The 20,106-nt window shown below is 34.0% G+C and overlaps 1 protein-coding gene across 4 annotated transcripts in view; it reads right to left on the bottom strand.

Annotated features, from left to right (window-relative positions):
• The window catches only part of CWC27 (CWC27 spliceosome associated protein homolog), a 256,746-nt gene that overhangs the window by 129,135 nt on the left and 107,505 nt on the right, over positions 1-20,106 (bottom strand). For 3 of the 4 annotated variants that reach the window (XM_025389139.1, XM_025389137.1, XM_025389140.1), the window contains exon 11: positions 10,325-10,428. In XM_025389139.1, the coding sequence (XP_025244924.1) occupies positions 10,325-10,428 (104 nt within the window). Of the gene's footprint in view, positions 1-4,792; positions 4,813-10,324; positions 10,429-20,106 lie in introns of those variants that run through there. The other variant, XM_025389141.1, reaches the window with a different exon arrangement.

The following is a 20,106-nucleotide window of genomic DNA, read 5'->3' as shown; positions in this document are numbered from 1 at the left end:
TTCCAAGAAAAAAAATAACTCAATAGTACCTAAAGAAAGTTAACTGCTTTGGAAAAGAGAACCAGTTTGCTCAATAAGATAATTTTACATGGTATTAAGTAGAACACAGAGCTAACACTCAAAGAGGGTTTTTGTTTCTTATACCAACTAAGACCAAGCTAGTTTAATACTATATATTAGCCAGATGAAAACTACTCAAAAACTATATACTTTCACAACCTATTAAGCCTGAGGGACTCTAGTCTGATTTAATCCAGTATTAAAAAGATAGTCTGAAGAAACGTGAAATAGTCCAGTGCAACTTGAGAGGTACTAGGCATCTCAGGGATATGTTTCATGAAGAGGCTTTAAAATTATTTCTTGATTTACAAGCTCAGCCTGACCCTTCTCCTCTAATTTCTGGCACCAGTCATAGAGCAGGTATTGTCTGCCTAGAACTTTGAAAGAGGACCTAACACCTTATCTCTTTAAAGCTGATTAGAGAATATGTCCAAACCTGTCATCTCTAGGTGACTACGTTCAGTTTGGTACTGGTTTTGATATGAAACTTAAAGAAATCTGGAAAAGACTTAAGAGACATGATTTAATGAAAAGGATTACATAGTTTATTAAAGAACCTGACAGAGCCAACACAGGAAACCAACTCTATCTCCAATTAACTATCAATCTTATTTGAAATTTATTATCCTCCCACTCCCCACAACAACCTCATGCACAGGCCTGGATGATTTACAATGGGACTAAAGATACTCCAAGGCTGTAAACAGGATTGTCCTGCAGTACATCTCTTTTGACATTGCTGGTATCTAAAGTAAAACACCACATTTTTTGTTTACCTAAATTAGGGTGTTAGAGCCTACTGCAAATTCTATATTCAATGAAGAAATGTAACTGTTTTGAATTTTTAAAATATCATGCTATTATAAAAACTTTTGATTATATGACTATAAAATGGCTTAATTCCTTGATGTTCTATTTCTTACATTTACTAAAGCATTCCTTTATACATTATCTGAAGTCTTTAAAAAGTAAATAGATGACAAACCAATGGCAAAACTTACAAAGTTATACATATATATTTATTCCTAAAGCGTATAATTATATCTATTACCTGACAACATCCTTGTGATATAAGTAATAAGAGATCCTATTTATAAATTTAATAAATTAAAAATAATTTTAAATTAAAAATAAATTTAAAAGTGAAACTGTGAATACAATGTAAGTCTCTAATTGTCTATACAAATCTGGTTAAGGATCTGGCCCAGGAACCTGGGTAAAGATTAAAAAAAAATGAAAAAATAATCCATTGATTAAAGGTGGATTTCCTAAGATGGCAGAATCCTTGAAGAAAGTTTTATGCCTATTAAAGCACCTAGGTAAATGGGAGATCTCCATTTCTGCAAGAAGGACAAAACTAGATATTTCCATCCACAAGCAGTAGAACCCAAAGCTTTTCAGAGCAGGTAGGCAAGATAAATAAATAAAAGACTTCCACAATGGACAAAGATAAGTCAAATTACCTCTTTTCACTGATGATATGATTCTATACCGAGAAAACCCTTAAGATTCTGTGGAAAGACTTCTATCTGATAAACCACTTCAGCAAAGTCTGAGGATACAAGATCAATGTACTAAAATCAGTAGTATTTCTATATCCCAAATAGTGATCAAGGTGAGAATCAAATCACAAATGCAATCCCATTTACAATAGCCACAATAAATAAAATACCTAGGAATACATCTGACCAAAAAGGTAAAGATCTCTACAAGAAGAACTATAAAACACTGATGAAAGAAACCATAAATGACACAAACAAATGGGAAAACATTCCATGCTTGTGGGTTGGAAAAATCAATATCATTAAAATGTTCATATTGCCCAAAGCAATCTGTAGATTCAATGCTATTTCTATAAATTACCAATGTCATTTTTCACAGAATTAGAAAAACTATTCTAAAATTTATATGGAACCAAAAAAGATTCCAAATAGCCAAGGTGATATGATTTGGCTTTGCGTCACCACCCAAATCTCATCTTGAATGTCCAGGCAGAAATCTACTGCAGAGGTGGAGCCCTCATGGAGAACCTCTGCTAGGGCAGTGCACAAGGGAAATGTGAGGTTGGAGCCCACACAGAGAGTCCCCACTGGGGTACTGCCTCCTGGAGCTGTGAGAAGAAGGCCACTGTCCTCCAGGCCCCAGGATAGTAGATCCACCAGTGGCTTGACCTGTGCTCCTAGAAAAGCTGCAGGCACTCAAGGCCAGCCCATGAGAGCAGCCTCAGTGGCTGAACCCTGCAAAGCCGTAGGGGTAGAGCTTCCCAAGGCCTTGGGAACCCATCCTTTCCATCAGTGTTCCCTGGATGTGGGACATGGAGGCAAAAGAGATCATTTTGGAGCTTTAGGATTTAATGACCGCCCGGCCAAATTCTGGCTTCCATGGGGCCTGTAGCCCCTTTGTTTTGACCAATTTCTCCCACTTGGAATGGTGGCATTTACCCAATACTTGTATCCCCATTGTATCTTGGAAGTAACTAACAGACTTTTGATTTGTACAGGCTCCTATGCAGAAAGGACTTGCCTTGTCTCAGATGAGACTTTGGACTTGGACTTTTGGGTTAATGCTGGAATGAGTTAAGACTTTGGGGGACTGTGGGAAGGCATGATTGTGTTTTGAAATGTGAGAAGGACATGAGATTTCAGAGAGGCCAGGGGTAGAACGATGTTTTGGCTCTGTGTCCCCATCCAAATCTCATCTTGAATTGTAATCCCCTTGTGTTGAAGGAGGAACCTGGTGGGAGGTGACTGGATCATGGGAGCAGTTTCCCTCATGCTGTTCTCAGGATAGTGAGTGAGTTCTCACAAGATCTGATGGTTCTCACAATATCTGATGGTTAAAAGTGGCAATCTCCCTCTCTTTTTCTGTGGCCTTGTGAAGAAGGTACTTGCTTCTCCTTCACCTTCTGCCATGATTGTAAGTTTCCTGAGGACTCCCCAGCCACGTGAAACTGTGAGCCAATTAAACCTCTTTCCTTTACAAATTACCCAGTCTCAAGTTGTATCTTTATAGCAGTGTGAAAATGGACTAATATACAAAGCAACCCCAAGAATAAGAATAAAGCTAGAGGCATCACATTACCCATCTTCAAATTACACTACCAGTCTATAGTAACCAAAATAGCATACCACTGGTACAAAAACAGACACAAAACTGATTGAACAGAATACAGACCCCTGAAATAAAGCCATATAAATACAACCAAATGACCGTTGACAAAGTTGAAAAAAAATAAGCAATAGGGAAGGGATACTCTATTCAATAAATGGTGCTTGGAAAACTGGCTAACCATATGCTGAAGAATGAAACTGAACCCCTACCTCTCACCATACACAAAAATTAACACAAGATAGACTAAAGACCTAAATGTAAGACCTCACACTACAAAAATCCTAGAAAAAGCCCAGGGAATACTCTTCTAGACATTGGCCTATGAAAATAATTTATGACTAAGTCCCCAAAGGCAAATGTAACAAAACCAAAAATTGTTGATTGGAACCTCACTAAACTGAAGAACTTCTACACTGCAAAATAAACTATCAACAGAGTAAACTCTACCTACAGAATGGGAGAAAATATTTGCAAAGTATGCACCCGACAAAGAACTAATATCCAAAATCTATAAAGAATTTAAACAAATCAACAAGAAAAAAAAAAACCAAGCTCAATTAAAAATAAGCAAAAGACATGAACAGACACTTCTCAAAAGCAGACATACAAGTGGCCAAAAAAACATGAAAAAAATGTTCAACATCACTAATCATCAGAAAGATGGAAATCAAAACCATAATGAGACACCATCTCACACTAGTCAGAATGGCTGTTACTAACAAGTCAGAAAATAACAGATGTTGGCAGCATTGGAGAGAAAAGAGAATGCTTATACAATGGTGATGGGAATGTAAATTAGTTTACCTTTTGTGGAAAGCACTGTGGAGATTTCTTAAAGAATTAAAAATAGAATTACCATTTGACCCAGCAATCCCATTACCGGGTACCTACCCAAAGAAAGAGAAAGCATTCTACCAAAAAGACACCTGCACTCGTATGTTTATTGTTATTCACTATTCACAATAGCAAAGACGTAGTATCAACCTAGGTGCCCACCAACAGTGAACTGGATAAAGAAAATTTTATACATATACACCATTGAAAACTACACAGTCATAAAAAGGAAAAATATCATGTTGTTTGCAGCAACATGGATGCAGCTGGAGACATTATCCTAAGCAAACTAATGTAGAAACAGAAAACCAAATACCGCATTTTCTCACTTATAAATGAGAACTAAATGCCACATACATATGGACACAAGGAAACAATAAGAAACTTGGGATTGCAAAAGGAACAAGACAGGGAGGAGGACAAGGGTTGAAAAACTACCTGTTGGGTATTATTTCACCACCTGGGTGATGGGATCATTAGAAGAACAAATCTCAGCATCACGCAATATACCCATGTAACAAACCTGCACATGTAACCCCTGAATCTAAAATTAAAAATTAAAATTAAAAAAGAACACAAAGCTTTCTTGTTTTTACGAGTTCCTTCCCAAGTGCTTTAACCCAAGGATAATATATTAAATTCTGAAATGAAGTGGCAATAATCAGTAAGTGTTAAGACTTGACAGATGGATTCATAAAACCAGGAAATAATATCACTAGAAGCTTTACTTAAGAATTTAAGGCCGAGATGGGCAGATCACGAGGTCAGGAGATCGAGACCATCCTGGCTAACACGGTGAAACCCCGTCTCTACTAAAAAATACAAAAAAAAATCTAGCCGGGCGCGGTGGCGGGCGCCTGCAGTCCCAGCTACTCGGGAGGCTGAGGCAGGAGAATGGCGTGAACCCGGGAGGCGGAGCTTGCAGTGAGCTGAGATCCGGCCACTGCACTCCAGCCTGGGCGACAGAGCGAGACTCCGTCTCAAAAAAAAAGAAAAAAAAAAAAGAATTTACACAAGTTCACATACACCCCCTTTAACAAAGAATATGATTATGATTATAGACATGCAACTTCAAAATTTGAAAAACATGAAGAAAAGCTTATTTTGGGATTTTAACTTATGCAATATTTACATATAGCCATATTGATTATAAGCTTTAACTGCAACTAACACAGTACTAAAATTCACATTTTCAACATATACAATTTGGATAGGAAACAAAATAGAACCAAGAATAGCTATATTTTTCTTTTTTAAAATCTAAAATTATTAATTTTATATAGTAATGTACATTTGTTAAGGATTTTCTTGTTAATTTGCTTCTTATAAGATCCCTGAGGAGTGTTCAAGGCATTTTATCCGTGGATTTATGAAAAGAAAACTGAGTCACAAAGGCTTAGATAACTTTACTGTTTGTAACTGTAAGAGTCTTAATACTGCTGTACTTATTTTCTCAGGAGATATAATATTCCAAAGCATCCTTATAACCATTAGTGTTACATATAACAAGCACCAAGTATTACTAACAAAATTACTATTAAAATTTCCAAAATTAATGTATTTTTAGTCTCTCCATATTGGCAGGTGTTACATGCATCCAAACGAAAATTCATACAGAAGATAAGTCTATATTATACAACAATTTGGTATATCAAGCTAAGCAAAGTGTTTTTAAAAATATCAATTATCTGCCTTTCAGTTTATTGGTAAACTAAATTGCTAGATATAGATAAAATGTTCAAAAGACTAAATCATTCAGATTTGCCAGAATACTTAGATTTTGTTTTGGATTAAAATAAAGTGCTTTATAAAAGCCAGATATGTAGCCATATAGTCCAATAAAAAAATCTTTCCTGAATAGGTTCATTAGGTTATACAGCTCAACTGAGAAATTTCAGAGCCAAGGTTAAATAACACTTTCAACTTCTTTTCTTGTGAGAATCTTACTGTATAAATACCTATGAGAACCTCTGGATCTGTTCCCAGAGTTCACGTAGTTCTAACCTTGGAATATCTACTGGTTGGGAAGATAGGCTAAGTTCTGACACACATTCAAGGATTCCTAAAATTTTACTTTGTTTCCATAATGCTATGTAGTGAGAAATCTCATGGTATCATTTTTAATCATGAGGAAAGAAGAATTTCAAATACAATGTAATATTTACTAAAATCACACATTTCTCATAATAAATTCATAGTCAATTTTTTACCATTATAACAGCAATACTTGACTAAAATCACACATTTTTCATAATAAATTCATAGTCAATTTTTTACCATTATAACAGCAATACTTGACTAAAATCACACATTTTTCATAATAAATTCATAGTCAATTTTTTACCATTATAACAGCAATACTTGACTAAAATCACACATTTTTCTTAATAAATTCATAGTCATTTTTTTACCATTATAACAGCAATACTTGCCAATTTTAAAAGATCACAGTAACTTTAGAGGAAATACAATTCTAAGAAAAAGGTAATCCATAATGTACATCATAGATGGTTCTAAGAAAGAATTTTGCTAAGCCTTCTACAAGATACTGATAATAAAACATAATAAAATATTGCTCCTAATAGCACTCTAACAGTATTAGAATCAAAATCAAATGGTCTACTTAGTGCCCAGCTCTTGGTTTCTAAAAACGATACTCCGATTAGAGTAACCACAGTCCCTCAAAGAAGTGGTTGATTGCAGGTCTGGAGAAGGGAAAATACAAGATCAGCTGGAAGCATCTTGCAGTGCCAGAAAGTAAGAAGTGCTCAAAGGATGGGGACAAGCTAAAAGGGCACACAAGTCAACCCTGAAAGAGCTACCAATGGCCAAAGCTGGAAAAATTTGAACAAAATAAATAATAACAGTTTCATATAATTAACTATATATAGTATAATAAATAGTATAAACTATATAATTTATGTTTAAATATAAATATATAATTAACATATTATTTATTATTATAACATTATAAATGTCAATATATTATGTAAATAATATATATTTTGGGATTATAACACTATAATTTACATTTAAATACAAATATATAAATAACATCTATTATTATTTATTATTATAACATTATTTACAAATGTCAATATATTATATAAATAATATATATTTATAAATATATTAGCATACTTATAAATAATATAAATATTCACGGCTCATACTGAAATTAAGATGTAAATAACAAAAGAGAAAGTTCTTTCTTACAGAATTCCAAGTAATTAAAGTAGAAATCAGAGAACTAGAAAGGCACCATCAGAACACCACAGTAAATAATTGTTTTCAATAGGTAAGATCTACCATCTACCAACAGATGCTAAAGTTAGTAGAGAGAAACTTGAAGAGAAATAGAATATTTGTATAGTGTCAAAGTATCTTCCCCTAAATATTTATAAAACTCAAAGGTAAAAAGAGTCTTTTTACAGCAACTGTAAAGGAGTACAGCAACTATACTGTAAACTGTAAAGAGTACAGCAACTCAGCAGACACCATTTTAACCAAGGGATCAAGGTAATATCATCAGGAATAAGACAGGAGACATTGTGTTACTCCTGATATAACGCACTGAGAAGGAATACTACTTCTGTGGTAATCTTCCCAAAAAAGAAATAATCATAATTCAATTAGAAAACATCAGACTCAAATTGAGAGACATTCTACAAAATATCTAACCAAGACTTTTCAAAGTGTCAAGGTCATGAAAGACAAGGGATGATTGAGGAATTGTCACAGATCAGAAGAGACCAAGAAGACATGACAAATAAATGCAATTCGATCCTAGATAAAATCATAGAACAAAAAAAGGATGTTAGTGTGGAAAATGGTGAAATTCTGATAAGGTCTGAAGTTAGTTAATAGTATTGTTCCAACATTAATGGCATGGTTTTGATCACTAATCTATGGTCACGGAAGGCCTTAACATTAAAGGTATATGGTAACTATTACTTTTGCAACTTCTGTGTGAGTCTAAAATAATTTCAAAATAAAACAATAAAATAAATAAATAAAATGGCATATTTTGAGATGAGAAAAAACAAAACCAATCAAATGACCCAATTTTTGGGGAACCTAATTTTAACAATCGTTTGGATTTAGAGAAAATCCAGGTACTTCTATATGATATAAGGAAAGTTAACAGAAAAAGAATTAGTAATATAATTCTCCTTCTAATTATGGCATAAAAATATTTTCACATGGTTAACAATCATAAAAGCAGATTGAGGCCAGGCACCGTGGCTCACGCCCGTAATCCCAGCACTCTGGGAGGCTGAGGCAGGCAGATCACCTGAAGTCAGGAGTTCGAGACCAGCTGGTCAACATGGTGAAACCCTGTCTCTATTAAAAATACAAAAAATCAGACAGGCATGGTGGCACGTGCCTGTAGTTTCAGTTACTCGGGAGGCTGACAGACTAGAATCACTTGAACCTGGGAGGCGGCGGTGGCAGTGAGCCAAGATCATGCCACTGCATGGTGACAGAGTGAGACTCCCTCTCAATAAATAAATAAATAAAAGCAGATTGAAATGAGCTCTGTTAAGAATCTTCTCTTTTGTATTAAGAAATCAGTCTTTAAGACTAATGTCTTTCTTTACCTAACTATTTATTATTTCAAAGGGAGACAAATAAATAAACGTAGCACTGTTTATGTCTAATGTAGGCCTCACTTGTATGGCACTATTATAGTATACCTACTGCATTTCTTTCACTCCTAGTAGATCATAACTATAAGTCACAATGTTACACTCCTAATCTAGCATAGTGTTTAAGACATGAGGGTACTAATAATTATTAGCTCAAAAGCGAATAAAATATTTAAGTTTTACATTTTATTCTTTCTAGTTGAAATTATTTTCATATATTTAAAATACTTTTAATTATAAGAAACAGTCTTCTAAGATAATTACTTATAAACCTAAAAATAAAATAATCCTGACTGTACTTGTTTCAAATCTCATTATTGCTAATATATTGTTTATATTCTGGGTTATATTTTGCCTTCATGATCTAGCCACAAATAAGTTTATCCCTTCTTCTAAATTCAGTTTATTATTTGAGTCATTATACCTCAGTTAATTTTTAAATAATTAGTTTCATTCAAATATATACTTTAGTGACTTTCAAATCTTCATGAAGTATGTATAATATCTGCCTTTATGAAAATAGTCATTGGGGATTTTGTACAAATAATCTGAGAATTGAGAACTATGCTCTTTAAATAGTTATGTGGTATTACTCATGCTACTTAAAATAAACAATAATAATACCTATGGCCAAACATTGTGCCACTGTTCGGTATTAGAATGTGTAGTCTTTAAGGCTAGATGCTACATCTTATTCTTTAATACACCTCCAGTGACTGTCAATAGAATCTATTAGATAAAACACTCCAAGCTTTCAAAAGCATAAAAATACAGAATATATATGCACAAGCAAATTTGTTATACCAAATTTAGTATACATTATAAGAGGCAATTGAATAAAATTTCTGATCATATTCACTGAATGTACAATACAATTTATCACTGTAAAAAGAAAACAGATGAGGGTTCCAAGCTGTTATTTTGGAAACTGAATATTACATGCTTTATAGCTGAAACAATTTTAAACTAAATTAAAGATCATCAATGAAAAAACTTTTCTTTAAAGCTTAATAAAAATCATAGTGAAACAAAGAACCTAATTAACTTGTATAAATAGCAAGATGTTATTTTCATCAGCTTTATCAATACTTTAGATTTTCTATGTCTTAACATAAGAGTAAAAACAAAAACAAACAAAAAACAATATTAGACATTTAATATTATTCAAACCAACACACAAATGTTTACCTAAGTCCCAAACATAGGGCTCAAACACTTTTCAAAAATGTTTTAAAGAATATGATATATATATATATATATATAAATAAACATTCCACCCTTGTGTACTTTTAATCCAGTTAGATGCTATGGCAACCTTTAAGTTTTGCTAGATTTCAAGTATTCTGTTAGTTTTCATGAATCTTACTTAAAAACAATAGTTACAATCCCATTTGCACTGAATTTACTTCTCAGACAAATTTCCTGGGTGGAAATTTATTTTACTGGCTAACAGTTCAAAGAAAGTATTTTACACACACACACACACACACATACACACACATACACATACACACACCCTAACTCAAGAAGGAGGGAAAGAAACAGGGAAGAGAAAATGAGAAGGAAAGGAGAAAGGAAGGGATGAAAATGGGAGAGAGCAGGGAGGAGCTAAGAAAATTCAGAGAAGGAGGAGTATCAAGTGAAAAAATAAGCCTGATGAATGCCCTTACCTTCACTTCTTTTTTCTGCTTGTTTTGCTTCATTTTCTACTTTTTTTTGTTTTGCTGCTAAGAGTTCCCGTTTTAATTGTCTTGCTTCTTTTCTGAGCTCTTCGCTATAAAGCAAAAAGAGTTATGTAAGTATATAATATATTGAGAGTAAAAGTTGTTTTGCAAAAACAGAATCGTTGGTATACCACATCTAAGAAAAATAAAGTGAATAATGTAATTCATTTATTTTGTTTCTGTGTATGTATACTTGTGGTATAGAAATACACTTAAAGGATTTTAAAAGTTCTAATTTTTTCATAATAGCAGTATGAATTACTATAAAATATATCCCCTATCAAACATAAGTGATAAATGACCCATTATCTTCCTAGTTCATTAACAAATTTAACATTCTAGTTTTAGTTTAATAACTTATGGAGATACTGGATCAAAACAAAATTTTTAATAAAAATATTACTCATTAAGCATGGACATATGCAAAAAATCTGGCTTCAAAAATGGCTGAATTCCTGAACTGGTACCAGTAACTATCATTTATTAATTATTACATGCTAGGTTTCACGCTAAAAACTTTTAAAACTCATTTGATTTTTAAACCCAAGTTTTTAACTCATTTAATACTACAGTTTGGCATATAATTTCCTTTTAATTTCCTGGTAGTTAAATCTACCAGGGTGAGGTCTGATGATTAATATAATCATGTGTTAAAGACAAACTTAGAAGTAAATGTTACCTTCACTACAAGGCACTAGCTAAGTGACTTGCTTCTCCGTGCCAGTTTTAGGGCAGGAGATTCAAATTCATGCCTTGCAAAGAATTATTAACTGCGCATTATCATAAACCCTTAGGGTTACTTGTGACTAGTCAAGACTGTGCATATATTCTCTATGAATGTCAAGTACCCACTGTATTTTCAACAAAATCTAGAGTGAATCATGGAAACTCAAAGGCTATGAATCCAAGCAGGCACTCCACTCTGAAAATGTTTATCAAAGATATTCAAGCTAAGGTTTAGTGGAATCTGAAGTCTAGATAATTACATATCTGATTGAACCTTTAGTGCTTTTTACTAATCCCAAATCCTATACCTTTTTACCACTGCCATGTATTAGTTATCAAACTGCTGGGCCTTATGATGTACGTAACTCAGTTCTTTACATCTTTTTTCCACATCAGACACACACAACCACATTTTGCATCTGCTTGGCCTCCAAGATCCTGAATTCTGAAAGTCCCCTCAGTGATCAAAATCCATTATGTTTTAACTTTTTCAGCCTTTCATTCCTACTAAACCTTGCATGTATTACCATAACAATGAAAGCCAATTCCTTAACTGTAGTTCATGGTCCATCAGCCCCATTCTAGCCCTAATTGGCTGTCTATCTATACTGGATGCTATGACCAGTCATTTCACTGATGACCTCATCAGCACCCATAATTTCCTTGACTTGTTTGTCCTGTAGATACATCATAATCACCTGGAAGAACTTGCTAGCAACATGTTGGGGGAGACAAATCTCCAGGGAATGTAATAACCTTAGATGTGGAATGTTGCCTGGAAATTTGCCCTTGTAACAAGATCCCCAGGTGATTCCAGTATGTACTCAGGTTTGGGATCCAGTGCTCTAGGATCTTATTCTAGAAATTATCTTCTGTCTTTTACAATTTCAAGCACTCTCACTTCACTGATCCTTTTATTCAGCAAACAAACATGCTCAAATTTCTCTGGACTCAGCTCAAACCAAGTGATTATTATCTTCACAAATGGACTTCATTCTTGAAAGAATAGTTTACATATACAGTGTGCTTTATTAACCTCTAACTTCTTAATCTCTTGCAATCTATCCCTCTTATAGTCTACTGAAACTGTTTCTATATCTTCTATATCAACCAAATTCAATGGCCTTTTCTCATTCCTCCACTTCCTTTTTGGCCTCTATCATTCAATGATGTTAATTATTCCTTCCTTCTCCTTTCTTCTTGGAATTCTATCCCAGTCAGGCTTATATACCATTTTAGCATTTTGAATCTCCAATTCTTCTCCTGGTTACTCTTTTTCTTCCCATATTATAATTGTTGACATTTTTCTCATCTCTATACTTTGTACACTGGCATTTTAATCTAATCTCATAACATCAACTATCACTCCTATATAGGTTATTTCCAAACGTAGATGTTTTGCCTTGATTATGGTCCTGCATTTCTAGCTATCTTCTACAAATTTCTGTGTATATTAACTCAGAAATTTAAGGTAAGACACATACTGATATGGTATGGCTGTGTCCCCACCCAAATCTCATCTTGAATTGCAGTTCTCGTAATCCCCACGTGTTGTGGAAGGGACCCGGTGGAAAGTGATTGGATCATGGTGGCAGTTTCTCCCATGCTGTTCACATGATAGTGAGTTCTCATGAATTCTGATGGTTTTATAAGCATTTGGTATTTCCCCTGCTGGCACTCATTCTCTCTCCTGCCAGCCTGTGAAGAGGTGCCTTCCACCATGATGGTAAGTTTCCTGAGGCCTCCCCAGCCATGCAGAACTGTGAGTCAGTTAAACCTCTTTTCTTTATAAATTACCCAGTCTTGGGTATGTCTTTATTAGCAGCATAAGAACAGACTAATACACATACAATTTTAAGTTTCCTGGTAGCCAGATTTAAAAACTAAAAGGAAACATTAATTTTTACATACTTAATATATCTAAAATATTACCAATTAACATGAAACCAATATAAAGAATATTAATGTGATATTCTACACTCTCTTTTGTACTAAGTCTTCAAAATCCAGTGTGCATTTTACACTTACAGCAAATCTCAATTGAGACCAGACTCATTTCAAGGACTCAACTCTAGAGAAACAGCAGGCTGGACATCTCAACATAATTACAAATTCTTTGTGTCCAAACCTGAAATCCTCTCCTTCTTGCCCAAATTTGCTCCTTCTCCTGAAGTCTCTATTTGATCATGGAACAATAATCTTTCTAATGACTAGACTTTAAATTTCCCTTGGACTCTTCTCCCTTTCCTTTCATTGAATCAGTGTTGAAGTACACCATTTTCTAATCTCTCTCACATATAACAGCTCCTCTTGACTCTAACCATCAATACCCAGTTTAGGCTCTCATTACGTGTTCTCAGGTAAGTACAATTACTTCCTACTTCTTTTTTTTTTTTTTTTTTTTGAGAGGGAGTCTCGCTCTGTCGCCCAGGCTGGAGTGCAGTGGCCGGATCTCAGCTCACTGCAAGCTCCGCCTCCCGGGTTCACGCCATTCTCCTGCCTCAGCCTCCCGAGTAGCTGGGACTACAGGCGCCCGCCACCTCGCCCGGCTAGTTTTTTGTATTTCTTAATAGAGACGGGGTTTCACCCTGTTAGCCAGGATGGTCTCGATCTCCTGACCTCGTGATCCGCCCGTCTCGGCCTCCCAAAGTGCTGGGATTACAGGCTTGAGCCACCGCGCCCGGCCTTACTTCCTACTTCTTAAAGCTATATGAACACAACTGTAGAAATCCCATATTTACTCGGCATGACATAAAAATGGAACTGGGTAGCCGCTGCACAAGGAACAGCAAGCACATCTTCCATTTACTCCACCAAACATTACTATCTTTTTATTATGCTACTTTGTATAGTTTTCAATTTGGTAAGTAATTCAGTCATTTAGATGATGTTTTCCAAAGACTAAGGTCTTTGAGGTAGAGATTATTTTGAGAGTTGAAGAGGAAATGGTGCATTTCTAGGGTAGACAAACTAGTTACGAGAATAATTTGAAGTACATAAGGAATGAGGTAAAGAAAGTATATACTGTTTATGATACTATTTGTAGAGGGAGAACAACATAGCTCTTATAAGACTTAACTTTGGATGCAGAAAGTACTGATTTAAAAGCCAACTCTATTACTTATTAGCCAGGCAACCTGAGAATAGTTACTTAACTTCTCTGAGACTCAGTTTATTCAACTATAAATTAGGGGTAAGGTATGTAAAATATTAAGCACACAAGACATGTTCAACAAATGGTAGCTATTATGATTTAGGTCATCTATTTAAAATAGCACCACTGTTAAGAGCTGTCTGTCATATGGGCATAGTTCTTTATTACATTATTTATTATAAATGAATGTTATCTCTACTATATACAGCAAACAACTTTGTTCATTGTCTTAAAAGGGCAATGAGTGCATAATGCTTCCTTCTAAAAATCTATCCTTAAATAGTCAAAGATTTAGACACACTATTGATGTAGCCATATAATATACAAACTGAGCAATGTTGAATAAAAACTCAAAAATGACAAGGTGAGACAGAGAAGGGTAGGTCTATACAGATTATTAAAAATTGCTTTATTATGCTAAACATTTCAAGTGATTGAAGATTTACAATGTTGCCAAAAATCTTTGAGACTATTCAAGCAACACCATTTGTTAGTACTGTGGAATCTATAACTATTGAAACGAAGTACAAGTTTTTAAACCAATTTTTAGATCACAGTCTAATTTTAGGATTCCCAATCTTACATTCTCTGGAATATCATCCTATCCACTGGCATCAGAATATATTTAAATATATTAAAATAAGAATTAAAATTGTAAGCTTGGAGTATATGTCACCATATACTGCCAAATTATGGGCTTACTTTAGAGTCCAGAAAGCACTGTCTTGGCCTCCTCAAAGCCTAGTCTGTGCTTAAATGCTAAAAGAAATGGCTTGTATAAACTGTTACTAACTCTAAGCCATTAATTGTTTTCCTCACAATTATATTTCATTTGAATTTTAATATGGTTTGTATGATATCAGCATTTTTCCACCAGATATTTCTATATTTTTTATCTAGTAAATCTGCAATAAGTTACTCCTTAATGGAAAAAAGAATTTCTTAAAAAAAAAAAAACCCAATAAAATATCAGCAGCCTAGAAATTACAGTAGCTTTATATATTTAGTAATAGCAAAGAAATTACTAATTCATTTAGCAATTTTTGGAGCACTTAATATTTATATGGTAACATTCTGGGTACTGGCACGGAAATCAAGATGATTAACGAAGGGAACCTCACTTTGCTAGGTTCTTTAAATCAGTTACCTCCTATATCACTTAATAATCTTTTCAATGAGCTGTGATATAGGTATTTTATAGGTAAAAAGGCTGACGTTTATGAAGATCAAATAAATACCTTTTTAGAAGTCACATAGTGAGTAAGTGACAGAGCTAGAAATTAAAAAATGGGACTATCTGAACTCCAGGTTTATGCTCTTTCCATGTTGTTTCATGGATACCTTGAGAAAAACTTCAAGGAGCCTCAATTCCAAAGAGGGATATAAGCCATGTACATCAATAATAAAAACAGTACATAATAAAAAGCAGCAACTTCCATGACAAATAAACAACTGAAGCATTTTGAAATTCAGTGAAGGAAAGAGTACTGCAGGACAAATAAGAGATGGCCTCACAGAGGAAGCATGTGAACTGGGACGTGAAAGGTAAGTAGGAATTAGCTATTTACAGACAGAATGAAGATGCACCCAAGCGGTGTGTCTAAACCAAGACAGAGAGATGGAAAAACAGGGTACATGCTAAAACATGAAGATATCTGGCTATTGCATAAAATAATTTAAGGTGGGGCAAGGTAACTAGTAATGAAAGATAGAGCTGGGAAAAGGATCTGGGGTAAAGTATAAATGCACAATATTTTCCTTCAATTTTTCCACACCTTTGGCTTTTCCAATTTTTTTTTTTTTTGCAACCAATTTCTCAACTGCTCTTAGTGTCTTCATTTAACCCACTATCCACCCATTTTAACATCTTACTAGTAATCCACACACTCCTTAAATGGTTCTCTCAAAAGTAACTTATGACCTCCTAATCACAAATTTCAATGACTTCCTGCTGGATTGTAACTTAGACCTTGAAAAGCATCCAACTTTGTTGAACACCTTACCCCTTTTTGCCCCTCTGCTATCTCAGATATAGCGTCATGAGATCTTAGGACACTTAGGATCTTATCCTACCTCTTTGATATTCTTTCTCTGCTTCCACTGGTTCTACTTTTCTACCTTCTGCTCCTCAAAATTAGATGCTTCTCAACCTTCTTTTCCTCTCTGTAAATTTCACCTGCACTCAGGACTTCAATTCTCTCTGTCTTAATGCACCCAACATATAAAATCAATATTATTAGCCTATGCTCTTTACATATTTCCACTTTCAAGATTAAATTGGCATTTCTAACTGCCAGATGAAAAATTCCACTAGACATACCACAAATGCATCAAATTTACCATTTAAAAAGATTGATAATGTCGGCTCCTCAATGAACACCAACTAATTCCTCTTTTTCTATTTCTGATAAAGCTACCACAATGCTGGTTGTGACGCCCACCTTCTAGTATCACTCCCTTACTTACTACATTTTTCCTTTTCCTTTAAAAAGTCTCTTCCTTTCTATGGTTAGTGACAGCAATCTAGTTTAGGCCATCAGGACTTCACTTGGTCAACAGTCTCCTACTTCATCTATGTGCCTCTGGTCTGACTTTTCTTCCATTTATTTTATAACACACATCCCAGATCTTAAGTTCTACTCCCATGATCTTCATAGCTCCCTAAATCCTAGTGAATTATGCACTAATTTCTTAAGTAATTAAATCTCTCTCATGACCTAACTTCAAACTACTTTTTTTCAACTTTATCCCCCACATATCCTCTACAGTTACTCTAAATTTCAGTCAAAACATACTAGTCATAATTACCTTGGCAAACTTTGAGATTCAGTACACATACTCCTTTGTTCATGCCATTTCCACTACTTAAAATGGTGTTTTCACCCTATTTCTGTCTACTAAAATCTTCCTCATCTTTTAAGTCTTCATGGAAAAAGTGGCACTTGAGTATAGCTTTGGGGAAAGTTGTTAACCTCATTGATCCTCAGTTTTCTCATCTATAAATTGTGTCTATATTCAATATATGTAATATGCAAAACATCTATAAATTGTGTCTATATTCAAGACATGTAATATTCCAAGATTTAGAATTAAAACTGTGAAAATTAATGATAAAATGATACTAATTATTATGTTAAAGATATCTACTCTAATGCCAGTGATGAGTTGTTTTCTTCATCTAAAACTAATGTCAACTTACAGCATTCCAAATGATTGGACAAAGTATTTGGGTGGGGGTCGTGGGAAGAAATGTATTTACCAAAAGACCTAGACTAAACATCATTATTTGGCCATGAAAAGGCAATTAATTCTCCTTCTTTGCCTCAGTTTCATCATTACAGAAAAATAGTTTAAGTAAGGCAAAATATAATGTTTCTGAAATGCATAATCAAAATTATAAGTATTAAAAGTTATACCTCGCAGATCATTTTAATTCCTTTCGATTTGGCATTTTAAAGCCCATTTCGAATTAAAATTATTCCCTTAGTTTTCATTCACATCTAAGGAAGTAGTGAGATGCTGAATGTTGACATCTTTATCCTAGACACAAAAAAGCTGAAGTATAGAGATGGTAAGAGATTTTTCAAAATTATGCAAGTCAATAATAGAATTATCAATGTGACACTGACATCTTAATTCTTTATGCAGTTTTCACTTAACCTGCTAACCACCTACTAAGTGAAAAGTACTTTTAGACTCATACCTTACCTTTAAGCTGCATATTTTATTTATGTACAATTTTTATTGATTTCTAATATTTGTACATTTTTATGGGCTACATGTCATATTTTGTTACAGCTGTAGCATATGTAATGGTAAAGTCAGATTATTAAGGGTATCTATCACCTCAAGTACTTAACATTTCTAAATGTTGTATAAATTTGAAGTCCTCTCTTCTAGCTGTTTTGAAATATACAATCCATTATTGTTAACTATAGTCACCCTACTCTGCTATTGAGCATGGAGCTTGTTCTTTCTATTCAACTGTTTGTTTATACTCATTACCCAATCTCTCTTCATCTGCCCCCCCTGACCAGCACACAAACCCATATGCCTCTGGTATCTATCATCCTACATTCTACCTCTATGAGATCAAGGTTTTCAGCTCCTACATATGATTGAGAATATACGATAATTGTCTTTCTGTGCTTGGCTTATTTCACTTAACACAATGACCTCTTGTTCCATCCATGTTGCTGCAAATGACAGGATTTCATCCTTTTATGGCCAAGTAATATTCCATTGTGTATGTACACCACAGCTTCTTTTTCCGTTCGTCCACTGATGGACTCTAAGGTCGATTCCACATCTTGGCTATTGTGAATAGTGCTGCAATAAACATGGGGTTATAGGTATCCCTTTGATATAACAATTTCCTTTTCTTTAAATAAATATCCAGTAGAGGGATTTAAGCTGAATATTTTCTATATAACAGGAGATATTATCAATAAATAGCTACATAAGAAACTTTTTATTACTACAATATCAGTATATTTACAATTTTTATAAGTTTGTTCATATTACTTGATTGAAGTAGTTTTTAAAAATCCTGCAATTATTTTTTAACTGTGCAGCTTTTGAACATGAGATTGAGGATTTAAAATGCCAATGTCAAGTATCTTGCATAACTGTCAGTCTAGTTCTTACTTTTTCCCAGATGCTTTTCTCATTTTCTCCAGTTTCTAGGAACGTGCCTTAGGAAAACTTTTAGTTATATCTATTATTTTTTCTTATGTCATGAGAAATATTATTTTAATATAAGGGTAATGAAGTCAAGCACTGATCTTCTCTAATATTCACATTTTAAAAATTGATACAGATTATCAAGACCTGAGTGTCTGACATGCTGTTGAAGAGATCTTAAATCTATATAAATGGAATATGTGTTAGTTTCTTACATATGACGGTAAAGGAACTTGCTTAGAGGCCTTGTTAAACAAGCTGATGGCTAAACACATGCCCATTACAGACTATTGTCTCTTGGACTACAGATGTAGCACTTGCAGTTAGTTTAAGCCTGCTATTTCCCAATATCTGATAAGAATTCATAACACATGGAAATGATTGAAAACCAAACAGTAAACCCTTCATGGTCTTTAGCCTGCTGCTTTAATCACAAAGATAGCCAATCTGTTTGTAGTGAAACAACAGCTTGGCTGTTGATGAAATCATAAAATAGCTGTAATAAAAGCCCATCATATGTATTAAAATTGCAGATGTTTCATACAATTTTTAGACTTACAGTATCATCAGCTGTAGCAGAGATGTAGGTTTACCATATTTCAAAAAGTGCCAAAATATACTGTAGTTTATACACACATTTTGAAAATATATACTTATATCATGCAAATATCTAACAAAAGTTAATAAAACTCCACCATGTGTTTGAAGCTCTGTTCTACCTATTACTAGCAGTATGGCATTGGACAACCAATCTAAGCCTCAGTTCACTGACCTAGAAATGAAAAGAACAATAAGGTTGTTGTAAGAAAGAACTAAGATTCTATGGAAATTACTTAGCATACTTAGCATAGTAGTTGGCCCAAGATAACACTAAACAGAAATTTGCTTCCCTTATTATTATCGCTCTCACCTCCACCACTACCACTATTACTATTCTTGCTATTTACATAATCTATTATTGATTAAATGAGATCTCAGTTTAACAAGAGATTAAAAAGGCAAGTTTTTCCATTGTTTCCATAGAGATACAGATTTCAAAAGCACACTGATTAGTTTTTGTGTTTAGGGCACTGCTTAGATTAAATATATACTATGAAAGTGAGAAATGTAACAGTTCAAAAAAAACTAAAAATCACAAAATTCCCATATCCTAACTCTGGTCACT

This window comes from Theropithecus gelada, chromosome 6, assembly GCF_003255815.1.
Source record: "Theropithecus gelada isolate Dixy chromosome 6, Tgel_1.0, whole genome shotgun sequence".
NCBI classification, from domain to species: Eukaryota; Metazoa; Chordata; class Mammalia; order Primates; family Cercopithecidae; genus Theropithecus; species Theropithecus gelada.
The sequence above is the reverse complement of the archived record's forward strand: the minus strand, read 5'-3'. Positions and strand labels throughout refer to the sequence as shown.